Consider the following 16,028-nt stretch of genomic DNA (forward strand, 5'->3'; position numbering starts at 1 on the left):
TTTCACATCAAACAATACATAAACTGTAACACTACGTTTGTGTTGTACTGCATAACCTGCACCCTGTGTTGTCTCCAATATGTGCCTTACAGCACGGTGCTTTCAGATTGCACTACATTTTTGGGTGATATTGCTTAAAGAGGACCTAAGATCGGACACAAGTGATTTGAGTTACCTGATAAACAAATTGTATACAGGAAAAAAAATGACAGTAAAATCAGAGCAGTGTCTAGAAATATGTATTTGCGTTCTCCACGGTACAGCTGACGAACAGTTAGGACCCTTATCTGTACAATTCAACAGTCAAAATAAAAAATTCAAGCGGTTGCTTGTGCAGTCTTGGATAGAAGCTTCAGGTCAGCGATACATTTGGCGATGCTTTCTTTTTGCTGCAAACAGACAGACAATTTTCAGTTTTTTTAAACAAAAATGTCTACTTTCACACTGGCGTTCTGGCTTTCCGTTTGCGAGATCCGTTCAGGGCTCTCACAAGCGGTCCAAAACGGATCAGTTTTGCCCTAATGCATTCTGAATGGAAAAGGATCCGCTCAGAATACATCAGTTTGCCTCCGATCAGTCACCAAAACGCTGCCTTCAGCGTTTTGCTGTCCGCCAGACGAAACTGAGCCAAACTGATCCGTCCTGGCACACAATGTAAGTTAATGGGGGTGGATCAGTTTTCTATGATACAATCTGACAATAGAAAACGTATCTGTCCCCCATTGACTTTCAAAGAAGTTCATGACGTCTTGGCTATGTTTAAGATAATACAAACGGATCCGTTCATGACGGCTGCATGCGGTTGTATTATTGTAACAGATCAGTTTATTTTGCAGATCCATGACGGATCCGCCCAAAACATGAGTGTGAGAGTAGCCTTATAAAACAACTATATAAAGCCATATAAAAGAGGAAAATTGAGAGACAGTCTCAAGCTTTTTACACCAACTGAACAACTACTAGGATGAAAATATATTGATTACATAAAATATTAATAAATCTTGATTATTAAAGAGTAAGTAAACTTTTAAACAGAATCTTTACTAAAAGAAAATCGGCAACCAAAGTGCTTGGTGGCCACCACACTTTAGATGCTGAATATTCGGGAACCAGTGTACTAGAGCAATGGCGGTCTCCTGCCAGCTTGGCAGAGCAGCACAGACAGAAGCCCACTCCACTCAGGTAAAACCTGGCATAGCACAGAGGTAAGTGATGTGCCAGGATTCAACCAATAGGAGGGGCACATTCAGGAGTAGCGAAGTGCTCCTGGCTGTACAGCGTTCACTGCAGACCCCATTGCTCCAGTACGGTGGAATCTGTACACAGCAATAGCCACCCACAACTCTACATGCCTACTTCTTTAGTAAAACATTAAAATACAAGTAAAACCCTTCAGCGAGTATTGAATATAGTCTGTAGCTGACTATATCATTAAAGGTGACATGTATGGGGTCGGGTGACACCTCATGGCTGAATAGCACTCAGCATATCCAGTAGTACCCCTGGATGCTTTCTATTTTCCCCCCATACTACTGATAGGACTAGCTAAAGAATCCCTTATAGCCCGCAGCCCATAGCCACATTAGAGAAGTACTACTGTACCTGCTGAGGAGTTATGCTCTGGACCACAGTCTTTTCTACCCAGTTGATCATATGGTCTTGTTCCTTGCGGCGCAGGAGATTCTGCAGCGCCAATTGGTAGTCTAGACGCTTTTTCACTTCACTATAGACTGTAAGTAGCCTTTCACGGTAGTTGATTTCCAGAAGCATGGTCACATTGTTCTGGGGATTTCAAGACATACAAATAAGAATGAGTTTCAGATCTAATGTAATCTACATAAAAAGCTTAGAAACTTTGCTATTCAGAGATTTTCAACTCTTCCATGTTCTTTGTGTAGCTTTCATTCATATGCACTAGACATCCTCAAACTGCGGCCCTCCAGCTGTTGCAAAACTACAACTCCCAGCATGCCTGAACAGCCTACAGGTATCAGTCTACAGCAGGGCATTGTGGGTAGTTTTACAACAGCTGGAGGGCCGCAGTTTGAATATGTCTAATATACACAGTTGGACTTAGAAGTATCAGGGCTTAACTCTTACAGGGTAGAGTTATTTTACTGTGTGTAAAAACAGGTTAAAAAAATAAAAAATAAAATAAAGAGTTGTTGGAATTAAATGGATCTTTGTGTGAATGTAGTCTTGATATATGTCAGTGATTACAACATTAGAGCGAAAGGTTAAGGTTAGTGGGGAAAACCGTACAATTGAAAGGTGGTTGTAGCGCTCTGTTGTGCTGCATCTAGCATGGAGGCATAAAAGGTTCCAGCACATTTGCCCTCAGACGCTTCATCTGGGCCTGTAGTTGCTACACACTCATAGGTTGCTGAAGCTGGCCCCACAGATCCTCCACTAGTGATAAATCTGGAGACTGGGCAGGGCAAGGAAAGGCTGCAATCTGGCGGAGACATTCCTGGGAAACGCTTGCTGTGTGTGGGCAAGCCCTGCCATGAGAGGCAACACGTGGCCACAGGATGTCCTACACATTGCTGAGCTATTAGGGTCGCTCGTATGACTATTAGGGGTAACCCACTATTGTATTCTATGGCTCCCCAGATTATCAAACCGTACTTGAACCCGACAGTCGTCGGACCCCAAACAGAACCTGGACGATATGGTCCTAGTCTGTAGCAGTCCAGGTTTCTCGTTCATGACACCACTGCAGAAGAAGGCGATGGTGGTTGGCTGTCAAAAATAGCAGGACACGCAATGGGGGCTGCAACACCAAATTTCCTTCTGCTAAGCACCCAGAAATGGTCCGGACAAAGACAGGGATGTGTAACAAAGGTGTCACCTGTGCCTGGATGGTGGACAACAAAACTGTGGGAGCTGCTCATGGATGTTGACAGATCATACAATCCTATCGGCTAGTGGTCTATCTGGCCCGTCTGGGGACTGCTCTCTGTGTGTCCGTGCCCACACATAACCACTGCTTCCAACACCATCTAACAGCTAAGTCAGAACAGTCTAGACGGCAGGCAGTTCATCAAAACGACCGTCCCGATTCTCTCAGTCCAATGATGCGCCTCCTCTTAAAGTCTGTCAAATGGGTAAAAAGTCTTTCAGTACATTGTTAGAGGGATCTCTATCCAAGAGCTACTCTACACAAAAGTAGGCTCCGAGAGCCATTACATAGGGCAGTGGGAGAAGCACTTTTACTGCCCTCTTGTGGCAAGACCCAGCGTCTAATGAGACCACACGTTTAATCATTTACATATATGTCTGAAAATTTTATTTTAAACTCCATAGATGCCACCTACATTTACAAGCCGTTACCAGAAGCCATGCTGATGAGGGAATTTCTGGAAGTCGCTGCTCACAAGTCACATTCTGCACAATTCTCCCCTTTTTCACTTTAGGGGAAAGTGGAGGGCTTAGCCTCTCACGGCCTGACACAAGCCAGACAGTGCACAGATTTGACTTTATGGTTCATGCACTGCCAGAAGAGGCACCATATTTATTAAGAGGCCTGTGCCTACTTATTTTTTTTTTTAAACATTCTCTTTTTATTAACGTAGACATCAATAAAGCACATTATCGCATGTACTTTGACAATGTAGGAAAAAGGCATGACCAGTGCAACTGGTCTAAATAGCAAATTAGAGCATATCACAAGTATTACCTCAATCAAAAAGACAGCAAGTGGTACATAGACCTGACTTATCATGCATTGTGATATAGCAGGATCTAAACATAAAATTTCCTTCTTGGAAAGAACATAAAATAAAAACACATACCAAAAACAATGGATCATGAACATAATCCTAAGACAAAACCCAAAAAGTCGAGTTGGTTCACCTCTAAGATCTGATCAGCTGTGTTCTGGAGTCTATACACCAGCAAGTGTATGTTTTAGCCCCATTCATCCACCACATCACCATAGCACACGTTCAGACAAACCCTATCCATATACTCAGATTGGTTCCCCTCAGAATTAAAAGGTCTCTGATCTCCAAACACTCTTGACTGGGGGTAACTCAAGCTCTCTGTTCCTGCTGGGTAGACATATGTGACAACCAAGGTTGCCAAGTCTTCAAAAACCCCTGTCTGTTGTGAGACTCCCAGCTTGCCAATTCCTCCATTCTACATAAGTGAGTCATTTTCTCATACCACATGTCTAAACTGGGCGGCTCTGTAGTTCTCCACAATGCTGGGACCAATAACTTGGCGGCTGTAATCATATGTGTCTGTAGGTTATTTTTATTAGGAGTGAAAGTGCCCTCTGGTTTCCACAGTAGAACTAGAGAGGCAGTAAGTGACAAGTTTCCTGTGCAGATCCTATTCATAGAATCCTCCACTGAATCCCAAAACTGTCTAATTTTATGACAATGCCACCATATATGAGAGATGCTGCCCACACCCTCCAGACATCTCCAACACTCACTAGAGCTGATTAAGTGGATTTTTTTGAGGAATTCAGGTGTACGGTACCATCTAGTTAAGGTTTTGAGTGAGTTCTCCTGCACCCTGACACATCTGGAAAATCCATGTGAGTGCGACAAAATAAATGTTCTGCTGGGCTCATCCAGCATTATCCCTAACTCCTTCTCCCATTCCTTAAGGTAAGTGGGCTGGTCGTCCCCTCTTTTTTCTAAAATCTGTCTATATATTAAGGAAAGAGTTTTAGGTGGCAATTTTGGTAATAGAACCATGGTTTCCAACCACGATGGATCTATCTTTGGTCGGATGCTAGTTACCTTATACTTCTTACAGGTTACTTCAAAGTCCCACTTTTGAATATCTGACCCTACCGTCGGTGGCTCTCCTCTGAGAGATTCGTAGATATCAGTGACCCGAGTTAATTTCAAAAGGTCCCCTACCTTGAGCTCTGCAACAGATTCCCACACAGGGTTAGTCTCCACAACTCTATCTGAAAGAACGTAGGGTAATGTATTAAGGGGAGCAATAGGGGACAGATCTCCTTTGCTCAGATTTAACGCAGGTGACCTCTGACACTCCTTAATAGTGTTTTTAGTTATAACGCTTATAATTTCCTGAGAATTGAAAGTTAGGGGTTTATGCCACAACAAGTGAGCACTATTTTTCCCCAATACCTCTCTTTCAAAGCGTACATGCAAGGGATTGTCTCCAGATCTAGTTAAAGTCAACCATCTCTCTAGGTGGATAGCTTGAACATATGCAGAGATATCTGGCAAAGAGATTCCCCCATGCCTCTTCTTCCTTGTAAGAAGAGAGTAAGGTAACCTAGCTTTTTTGTTCCCCCATAGAAATTTCCCCATAACTGATCTCAATCTGTTCAGGAATGATCTAGGAATAGCTATTGGGAGGGAGCGACACATGTATAGTATTTGGGGTAGGATGTATGAGGTCAAGACATTTTTCCGTCCTATCCATGAAATCCTAGGTAATAAGGATTTATTCAGGAACGCTTGCACTTTTGTTAACAACGGAGTGTAATTAAGCTGGAACAGCTGGGCAGGATTGGCTGGAATCATAACACCCAAATATTTAATCGCAGAGGGGGGCCACTTAAAGGGGGACATACCTCTAATCCTACTCAATTGTGAAGGGGTTAGAGAAACTCCAATGGCTTCAGACTTTTCCAAGTTAATTTTAAAGTTGGAGATCTCCCCAAAGGCTTTAAAAGTGTCCAATATTTGCTTCATTGCTTCGATAGGGTTGGTGACTAACAATAGCAAGTCGTCAGCAAATGCTGCCATTTTCTGCGTATCTCCCTTGAATTTGACTCCCTTAATACTAGGATCTTGCCTGAACTTTAATAGGAGCGTTTCAAGAACTAATATAAACAGAGATGGGGAAAGGGGGCATCCCTGTCTGGTACCGTTCCTAATAAAGAAGGGATCAGACAGAGTACCATTAACTAAAATACGGGCCGTGGGAGCTGAATATAGGGAGAAAATCGCCCTGACAAATGCATCAGGGAAGCCAAATGCCAGTAAAGTACTACGCATGAAAGGCCACCCAACCCTATCGAATGCCTTTTCAGCGTCTGTCCCTAGTAATATTAAAGGCATATTTTTCTTTTTAGCATAACAGACTGCATTTACCACTCGGCTAACATTGTGCCTGCCTTCTCTGCCGGGCACAAACCCCACCTGCTCCTCGCCCACTAAACCGGGTAACAAACCTGCTATGCGATGACTTAGCAATTTAGCCCACCATTTTAGATCTGTGTTGAGGAGCGAGATGGGACGATAGCTACCGCACTCTTCAGGATCCTTCCCCTCCTTGGGAATGATAGTAATAGTCGCTTCCTGGGCCTGTATAGGGAGAGCGGAGCCCCCAAGAAGGGAATTGCACATCATGGTGAAATGTGGAATCAATATTTCTGCAAATTTCTTATAATACACTATAGGGAAACCGTCTGGTCCTGGGCTTTTCCCAGATGGAATGCTATTGAGAACCTTGGTAACCTCCTCCTCAGTAAACGGTTTCAGGAGATCTGTCCTGTCCCCGGCAGACAAGGCAGGCACATCAATAGATTTCAGGAAATCATCTATGTTATTTTGCAACATTGCAGTATCCCTGGCTTCTTGCCCACCCTCTCCTTCCAGATTGTACAGCGAAGTATAAAACTTGCAGAATTCTTTCGCTATGGCTGGTGTAGCCGTTAGTCTGTGGCCTTCTTTAGATTTAATGACTGGAATAAAGGACTTATTCCTCTGGGACTTTAGCAGATTCGACATTAATTTAGAGCCCTTATCCCCATGCGAATAATATTTAAAGCGCAAAGCCTGTAATATTTTAGCGGATTTAATGTTCAGGTTGTCCTTTAACTGTGATCTTAGGGATTTTAGCTGGTTTAAAACCTCAAGCGTCTGAGACTTTTTATGAAGCCTTTCCAGTGTGGAAATCTGCAAAAGCAGAGAGTTTATCATCTGTGTTCTCCGTCTTTTAACTCTTGCACCTACGCTGATAAACTCCCCCCTTATTACAGCTTTGTGGGCCTCCCACACTATCGGGCATGACATCTGAGGGGTTTCATTTAAGCTAAAATAATCCAGGAGTACCTTCCTAATCCTATCTTTATGTTCGTTCTCTTCCAGAAGGGTGGTATTGAGCCTCCATGACCAGGACCTCACAGGCATACCATCCAGCACCACCTTCAGACTCACCGGGGCATGATCAGATATTGTGATCGACCCTATAGAGGCTTCCTTAACTCTGGGAATAACAGTATTAGATAAAAACATATAATCAATGCGCTGGTAGGAGCCATGCACTTTAGAGAAAAAGGTAAAGTCCTTCTCCTCTGGGTGAAACAATCTCCAAACATCAGATAGGCCCATATCCGCCAAAGCCAACTGTAATCTACGCTTCTGTCTTCCCGAAAACTGGGACGTGGCAGATGTGGAGTCCATCTCATGATCGAGTGCCAGGTTGAAATCACCCCCTAGTACTAAAGTCCCTTCAGCGAACTGTTTCAAGGAATCTAAAGCCTGTATCAGCCATTTAATTTGGCCCTTGTTTGGTGCATATATAACCGCGAGTGTGACCATTGAGTTCAATACCTTCCCCTTAATAAATAGGTACCTGCCGTTGGGGGTCTATTAATTTCGCTGTTGATTGGAATGGGATATTCCTACTAAAACCAATAGAGACCCCCCTAGATGCCGAAGAGTGAGTGGCATGGTGCCAATCTGGAAACTGTTTACTGGACATATTGGGGACATGGTCATGTCTATAATGCGTTTCTTGTAGAAACACAATATCTGGGTTTTCCTTTCTAAGTGTGTGGTAAACTTGGCTACGCTTCTGCGGAATGTTCATTCCGTTCACATTAAGTGAATATAGTGTGATGTGCGCCATATCTAGAGTACTGGGTATCTGGACCAAACTCCTCCCTAATATCAGTGAACCAGGAAACTCGACTCGAAAAAGTCAAATAAAACGACACTAAGACATAAAAAATACATATAAACAGAATGAAAGGACTTCTCAGTCCCATAGGCGCTGTACAGCGCAATGGTGTGGTTACATTTTGCGAATAAGAGATTGGGGGAGGGGACATAGGTAAAGACTTCTAGAAAAAATTCTAGATGAACCACTCACCCGACCTCTTATATAATTCCATAAACTGACCGAATAACATTAATACTTCAAGGATTCAGAACTTGTATCCAAGGTATGGACCAAGCTAAGCTGTTCCTCCACATCCAAGGCCTAAGGAGATATTACATGAACTAAACCTCTCTCTCAGTACCGAGGCATACCAACCTGAGCTTCCGCCCAGACTGCTGTCAATAGTTGGAACTGAACATTCTTAACAGTGACAACTTTAAATCTCTACCACTAAAGAGCACATACATAGTGAGTAGTTAAACAAGGGTTCTCTCTGGGACAAGCGACTACCATGAGAGAAGCTAAATTTCAACCTCCTGTGTCAGGAGACAACAGATCAGTCTCCCATTAGCAGTTTCTTCTTTGAGTTCTTATGCTTAGGCGTGTCACGCCAGGGTAACGGGCCGGAAAGCCTGGGCAGCTTCTCCATATTAGCTGAAGGTAGCCAGGAAGGGATATCCAGGGGTGAGATCTCCAGGGCCTCCCATAGCTTGGTAAGATCATCCGGGTGCCGTACTACTATTTGTCGGCCGTTGATAGTGGTACTCAGACCAAACGGGAAAAGCCATCTCATGGGCAGCCTCCTCTCCCTCAATACTGCCGTGAGGGGTTTCAAGGCCTTTCTTTTTGCCAGCGTGCTTGCTGCTAAGTCCTGAAAGAGCAGGATTTTGTTCCCCTCAAAGGATACCTCTTCTCTCTCTCTTGCCGCTTTGAGCACTGCAGATGTATCGAGGTAGTTCAGCAAGGCACAAACGATGTCCCTGGGCGGTTCACTTGCAGCAGGCTTAGGCCTAAGCGCTCTGTGCGCCCTTTCAATGATGATACTTTCGGCCCGCTCTGCTCCCACAAGTATGACAAATATCTGTTTAACACTGTCCAGCAATGCTTCTGCCGCCACCGATTCTGGGACCCCTCTTATCCGTACATTTTTTCTTCTCCCCCTATTCTCTTGATCCTCTAAATGAAGGAATACACTGTCCACCTGGGAGCCCAGTGATCTCACATGGCCTTGTAGGCCCTTGCTATGCTGTACCACAGCCGCTTGAAATTCCTCCAGCGCTTCAACTCTCTGCCCCACGTGTGTTACCTCAGTTCTGATGACCGCCAGCTCCGTCAGCACAGGGGATAAGGCTTGAGCGAGAGACTGCTGTAGTGATTTCTGCAGAAAGGCTCTTGTAATCGGAGCAGGATCCGGTTCGTCCGGTATATCTGAGGGAGCGCAGGAGCTTGCGTCATCTGAATCCATATCCAGGGCTGCCGCATTGTCCTCGGCCGCCGCCATCTTCCCTCTGAGTGCAGGAGACGCCGTCCTCTTGTAACGGTATTTATCCAGATCTCCATGCGATTTTCTTGATTTCGTCGCCTGAGCGACCTCTCCACCTCTCTCCTTGTTAGTTTTACCCATTTTGATATCGGTCAGAGCTAAATAAAAGGCTGTAGATCGGGTGATATGGTGAGGAGCTCAGAGCTCACACGTCCTCCACCATGCTCAGTTGGCTCCGCCCCCCTATTCCTGTGCCTACTTATTAAGACTGGCATATGAACCTCTAATCTTAATGGATCTCCTAAAATGTGGGGAGCTTTCCTAGAAGTACATTATTTGTAGCATACAGCCAATAACAAGTGCTTAAAAAGAATTTCCCCAATTTAATTTCTATACAAACTTGTATATCTTACCCGCTTGGCGTCAAATAGATGTTGTCGGCCATCCACTCTCCACTGCTCCTTCTTTTCTGCATCGATAGCAATTTCAAGGTCCTTGATTGCAGATTCCTTCACAGCCTCAGCTTTACTGATCTTCTCCTAAAGAAAGAGGGGTGGACATGTAGACTTTGGGGGTCGACTCATTTACTATTCTGAAATACGCCTAAATTAGGCGTATTTTAGGCACATCTGTGACTTCGACCCACTCACGCCAGGTTTAAAAGAGTGGGCGTGGCGTGGGTGGGTAAGGGGAGGGGCCTGCAGGCCCATCTCATTCATCATTTTCTACAACTGTTTTACACGTATAAAATGGTCTAAACGTAAGCCAGCTCGGAAGAGGTCTTACATTTAAACTGGTGCTGGATGCGCAGAAGTTATTTAGAGGCCTGCACCTCTACATAACTCCGCGCAGGGCCTTAAGATTGGCGTCTAAAACGCCGGTCTTAATAAATGTGCCCCTCTGTCCTTGCCTATTTCCTTTAGAAATTAACGACAATCAAGCTTCTATAAGGCATGGGTCACTGTCACATTAAAGGGAATCTGTCACTATTTGAGGGCGGCAGAAGACGGTGACATATGCTGTTGAGGGTTCCACCCTAGGCACAGTAAAAGGATGAAAGCAATTAAACATAAGCACGTAGGGCTATGCCCGCAGCTCATGAATACAGGGCCGCCTTCCTCACAGCACGATGCCAGCCATGCAGCTAATAAACAGTATATTTCTCAGAAAATACACACAACAGACAAACAGCGTGCCTGTCCCCATCTAAAACTGCCCTGACAGATTCATTTCAATGGGGCCGCAAGAGATGCGGTCAGCACACTGTGTGCTGTCCGTATCCATGCTGTGGCCCCGCAAAAAAGATAAAACAGGCAATATTCTTGTCCGCAATTCAGAACAAGAATATGCATTTCTGTCATAGGGCTGGCCCCACAAATGGGGAAATACAAATTTGTATTGCTATTGCAGCCTTCTCCTGTCTTTGTGGCCCTGTGTAAAGCAATTTTAGAATGGATTTTTGTGTAAGGGTAGGTTCACATCTCCGGCAGAGGAACAGACTATGGGACTTGCCACATCTAACATGGCTGCACACCACCGAATCCCCATTGACTATAAGGGGATTATACCACTTTACAGCATAAATAAGGTAATTTGGCCAAACAAATAAATATCGCAGTGGGAGTAAACGGCGGCGGTGGTATCCGCCTATGCCGATTCCAGTAGTATGTTCCTTTGTCGAAACAGACCACCAGAGTTAAGTGATGGGAGAAAATCCAGAAAGGGTTAGGTGGGTCGGCAATGCACGGCCGCATGCACCCCGCATCACGGATACGGACCCATTCACTTAAATGGGTCCGCAATTCTGGAGATGCGGAACAGAACACCGGAAGCACTACGGAGTGCTTCCGTGGTGTTTTTCTGTTGTTCTACACTGCAAATAAATATGACATGTCATTTTTTTTGCGGTGCGGACAGACCACAGACCCATTCAAGTTGATTCATACATGTTGCCCGTGCATTGAGGGCTGCAATTGCGGTCCCCACTGCACGGAACGACCGCACAATGGCCGCGTGCATGCTGCCTTACTCTGCATTTTTCTCAGTAATGTACTAAATCTTATAGTTAGGCTCATCTCCCATTATATGCTGCTCTCAGACGGGGCAGCAGAGGTCACCTGAAATGTTCTCAACAATGCACCTTACACACACACCAAGCACGTCACTTACTGCATTAAGTTGGTCAGCGAATTCTCCCACTTTATGACCAAATTTCTTGATTGCATAGACGCTGACAAGTCCCATAGAAAGCATTGCGACGGTTTCATGGTTTATGACATATATTTCTTTAGACAGGAGGTAGACAAGAAGACCAGTCCCAAACATATAAGGGCCTACACACCAAAAAAAAAAAAAAATACATATTTTACATATACATAAAATCATCTCTCAGCTCTATAATTGTCAACACTACAAAATAATTATCCAAAAATCCAACAAAATCTCACGTCAGAAGTTGTGATGGTGGAGATCTGAGTTTTCATGCCCATTCACCTTGACTATGAAAGCGCTCCAGGAGAGCTCTGCAGGCACTCTAGTGATAAATAGGGGCCACAGCAACAAGGAACTCAATTGTTTTTCTACGACACTTTTTTGGGAAAAGCAACTGCAGTTTTTCCATCCATTTTTTTTTGAGCCTCATTCAGCTGTGGTTCTAGCAGAAAGATGTGCAATGTCAGGTCATTGTGCAGCACTGAAGGAAGAGCATGCGGCCTTCTCTCAGCTTTTCCTAGGCCAAGTAGTAGTAATAAAAGGACCGGCACTCCCAAGTTGCTTTTTTGTAAGTTATTCCTTTGTCACTTTATCTGTGATGTGTTTCAAAAACTGTTTGACAAAAGGCACTGGAAGTGCCAAAACGCATTACAGATGAAGTGACAATAAAGGAATAATTCACAAAAAAGCAACTTGGGAATGCCGGTCCTTCATTACTACTATTCCCTGGGACACCAACCCTAGGACTGTGCACCAACTACACAGTGCCAACTGATCTACACTATATACCTTTTCCTAGGCCAAGTGACGACACATTCATCGATCATGTGGCCTAGGAGCAGCTCAGCCCCACAGAAGAGAATGTGGCTGAGCGCAATACCAAGCACAGCCTTCATACCGTGTACGGCACTGTGCTTTGTGAGCACGGAAAAAGCCGCGGCGATCACAGCAGAGCTGGTGCCGTCTCAAAACAGCTGATTGGCAGGGCTCCAGGGAGTCAGACCCCCACTAATCAGATACTAATGACCTATCCAGAGTATAGGTCACCAGTATTATAGTCGTAAAACCCTTTTAAGGGTCTGATGTGAGGTCTGACGAGGATTAAGGGTCTGATGTGAGGACTGATGAAAATTTTTTTTCTTATCCTCCTCCAAAACCTAGGTGAGTCTTATGGTCCGGGGTGTCTAATGGTGTGGAAATACTGTAATTACTTTTTTTTTTTTTTTTAAATACCTGTGACTCCTGTTTTGGGATAAAGAAACTGGAAGAACTCTTCAGGAATCAATCCATGGCGAACTTTCCCTGGCTTCTCGGGAAGGGGAGGTACAGGAGCCAAGGAAGGTTGTCCAGTGTGGAAGGACCGGCATGTGTTCAAGACACTGATGGAGAAAGAAAGAAAAAAGGTATGACAGGCATCAGTCTTCATTATCAGAGCAAAAATGATGTATTTTACAGAACTTTTACAAACTGATGTTGCTTTTGACCTACCATATTTTTCACCCCCCAAAAGTGGTGGGAAAATGCCCCTGCGTCTTATGGGGCGAATACTAATGAGTCGCTTCTATTAGGGAAGCGCTCATTAGTACCGGAGAACCGGGAAGCTGCAAAGGCTTTGTACTCACTGCTTCCTAGTCCTCGGCCGTGCACAGCGTGAGGCGCTCTGTGACGTCACGCTGTGCGCAGCCTTCACAGCACAGCCGACAGCAGGAGGATGCAGATCGCGCTGGAGGAGAGGAGGCGTCCAGGAGCAGGTGAGGCAAGTGTTTTTATTTTATATTTATGAGGCTGATGGACACTTCTGGGGGCTGATGAGATGCCTGGGGGTCATTTAGATTGGGGCTGTTAGCTGAGGTCTGATTGCTGGTCTGACCTGAGGTATAATGAAAAATATTTTTTTCTTATTGCCCCCCTCTGAAACCTGTGCGTCTTATAGGGCGAAAAATACGGTATGCAGTGTACATCAATGGCTAAAAACATTTCTGGATAACTCTTCAAACAAATGTGACACTTGTACTCCAAACAATCAAAGGGACAGTTGTGTGGCTGCGGCGATCCCTGGGAAGGCAGTGGCTGCTATACAGGCATACAACACACTAGGGTCAATCTTGTAGGGAGACAATTTGCCTACTTGTATATACTTTGAGTGTTGGGGGAAAGACATGCAAACATGTGGAGAACATATAATCTGGGGAGTGGCCTCAGCGATGACCCGAGCAAGAACAGAACGAGACCAAGGTCACGTGTCTGGTTTTACAAGCACAAAAGAGACGTAGAAGTCGGACCACAGGAGTTTTTTTTTTTTACTTTGACATCATCCCTGACCCTGGGGAGATGAGCTCCCAGTTTCGGAGAACCTCTTTAATATTAGCAGTGATATGGCATTATGGCATGTGCAGCTCAAAGTGGAGGATCCTGAAAGGGGGAAACCGTGTCATTAAAGAGGACACGTTACTATTTCATTCACGACTTCTTCAGTAAATAATCTCCTTCTGCATGAAATACATCCAGCGCAACCTTTCTCCAAAACCTCTCTTGTGCAGTTCCTTTATTAATTACTGGCTACTACCAGTTGGGGGCGTCTCCGTACACGGTGCGACATTGAAAGACAGATGCCTTTGACAAGGGGAATTGTAATGCCCAGTTGTCACTTTACCTATAAGGGTCCATTCACACGTCCGTATATGTTTTGCGGATCCGCAAAACACGGACACTGGCAATGTGCGTTCCTCATTTTGCGGACCACACCTCGCCGGCACTCGCATAGAAAATGCCTGCAATTGCGGACAAGAATAGGACAGGTTCGATTTTTTTTGTGGAACAGAAGTGCGGATCCAGACAGCACATTCCAGACAGCACACCTGTTCTGCAAAATTGTGGAACAGATGCGGACCCATTTTGCGGACGTGTGAATGGACCCTAAATGTTCAGGAGGCGTAACAGAGGAAAGGCATAACAAAGTTATGTGAAAGGTTGATCCCGAATAATGGGAAATGCCAGTCGTTCACACTCTACAAAGTGGTAAAATTTGCAACGAATATGAATGTAACTCATGGATTTTGCCACAGAAATCGCAGCAAAATCGTTGGCGTTCCATGTGCATACACCCTAATAAGGCATTTAAAAACATATTTTAGGGCTTATTCGGCGCATGATCAAAACAGACCAAGGCAGAGCATGCTCCCACATGTCCACTGAAAAACATGGATGTCTGAATACATACAGAATTTAAATGGGTAGTACAAGTTATTTTTATTGAGACCTTTCCGAAGGATAGGTCATCAATATCAGATCAGCAGGGGTCCAACCCCCCGATCATCTGTATGAAGAGAAGATGCGCACCATGCGAAGGAAGCCTTCCCTTCGTTATTTACCTGCTCGACATCGCAGCGGTGATCAGGTGTAATTATAATTACACCGTCCCATTCACTTCTGCGGGATGGCTCGCTCCTATAGACTTGAGCGCGGCCTTCTCTTCAACCACCTGATCAGCAGGGGGCGCCGGATCCCCGCCAATCTAATATTGATGACCTATCCGGAGGTCATTGATAAAAATAAAGCAGACAACCCCTTTTAAGGGATCCCTTTGCTGTCCGTGGAGAACACACCACGTGGACGACTTTCAAAGCCTCAGCGTCCATCGCTTGCAGGGCTTTTCTGGCTGCCAAAATGATGACTATATGTCAGTAGGGTTTGTCCAATCTGTCATATGATTTACAGAACCGGTGACACATGTGCCACCTGGAAAGGATTACACATCATACTCACCCAGCAGTGACAGGGGCCGACTTTTTTAAGCTGGCAACTGCAAATAAAGAAATAGAGTTTTATTTAATAAATATCCAGAAACCTGCTCGGTGCACAGGGGGGCTTGGTACACCTAAGCCTAACAGGCCCACCAAGCGAGGGCTGCAGGTAGACCACCAGACACACAGTATACACACTCATCAGATGTACATAGGAAGCACAAGGACTGGCAGTGATCCTGGATCTGACACAAGGTCACAGGAGGTGAGTGCCCCAGGATCACCACCTACCACAGCAGCCCTGCCAGGTGGAGCGGGCACAACGCCCATACTACAGGGGGAGCACATACAAGAGCACAGAGCCCCGGTTACCTATAGTGCACGGCATGGCACACAGCTACCGCCCGTATACCGGCTGCCCAGGCCTGCAGCCTCCCTCAGACACAGCAGCCATGCTGAGCCGGGGCCTCCAGGAGGACTCACCTGTGACCAGGGAGGCTCTAGACAACATGGTGCCGGGCGCGGAACCGCAGAAGCTCAAGGGAAGGGAGACAACTGCCGCCGGTCACACTGGTGCCCTTAGTGTCCCTGACAAGAGGCTACGGAACAAGATGGCGCAGGACACGCCCTCTTCTTACGCCCTAAGACGTCACTTTACGGCCGCTCATGTTTCGTTGCAAATCCGCCATCTTAAGTCAGGGAAAAGCACT

The 16,028-nt window shown here is 45.3% G+C and overlaps 1 protein-coding gene across 1 annotated transcript; it reads right to left on the minus strand.

The window, feature by feature from the left end:
• Nucleotides 1-223: 223 nt before the first annotated feature.
• On the minus strand, nt 224-15,954 carry ATP5PB (ATP synthase peripheral stalk-membrane subunit b). Its single transcript, XM_044283528.1, has 7 exons — nt 15,802-15,954; nt 15,341-15,377; nt 12,809-12,954; nt 11,534-11,697; nt 9,778-9,903; nt 1,603-1,782; nt 224-389 (listed from the first exon to the last, which is right to left on the minus strand). The coding sequence occupies exons 1-7, from the start codon at nt 15,827-15,829 to the stop codon at nt 318-320; spliced, it is 753 nt and encodes a 250-aa protein (XP_044139463.1). The 5' UTR covers nt 15,830-15,954; the 3' UTR covers nt 224-317.
• Between the last annotated feature and the right edge of the window lie 74 nt (nt 15,955-16,028).

The sequence above is a fragment of the Bufo gargarizans genome, chromosome 3 (genome assembly GCF_014858855.1).
Source record: "Bufo gargarizans isolate SCDJY-AF-19 chromosome 3, ASM1485885v1, whole genome shotgun sequence".
NCBI lineage: Eukaryota > Metazoa > Chordata > Amphibia > Anura > Bufonidae > Bufo > Bufo gargarizans.

Bases quoted from the DNA above. Each gene is read 5' to 3' on its own strand.
- ATP5PB (XM_044283528.1), bottom strand. From the start codon at position 15,829: ATGTTGTCTAGAGCCTCCCTGGTCACAG. The intron at 12,955-15,340 runs GTGAGTATGATG...TTTCTCCATCAG, and splicing joins TCGGCCCCTGTCACTGCTGG to TGTCTTGAACACATGCCGGT. The intron at 390-1,602 runs GTACAGTAGTAC...GTCTGTTTGCAG, and splicing joins AGAGCATAACTCCTCAGCAG to CAAAAAGAAAGCATCGCCAA.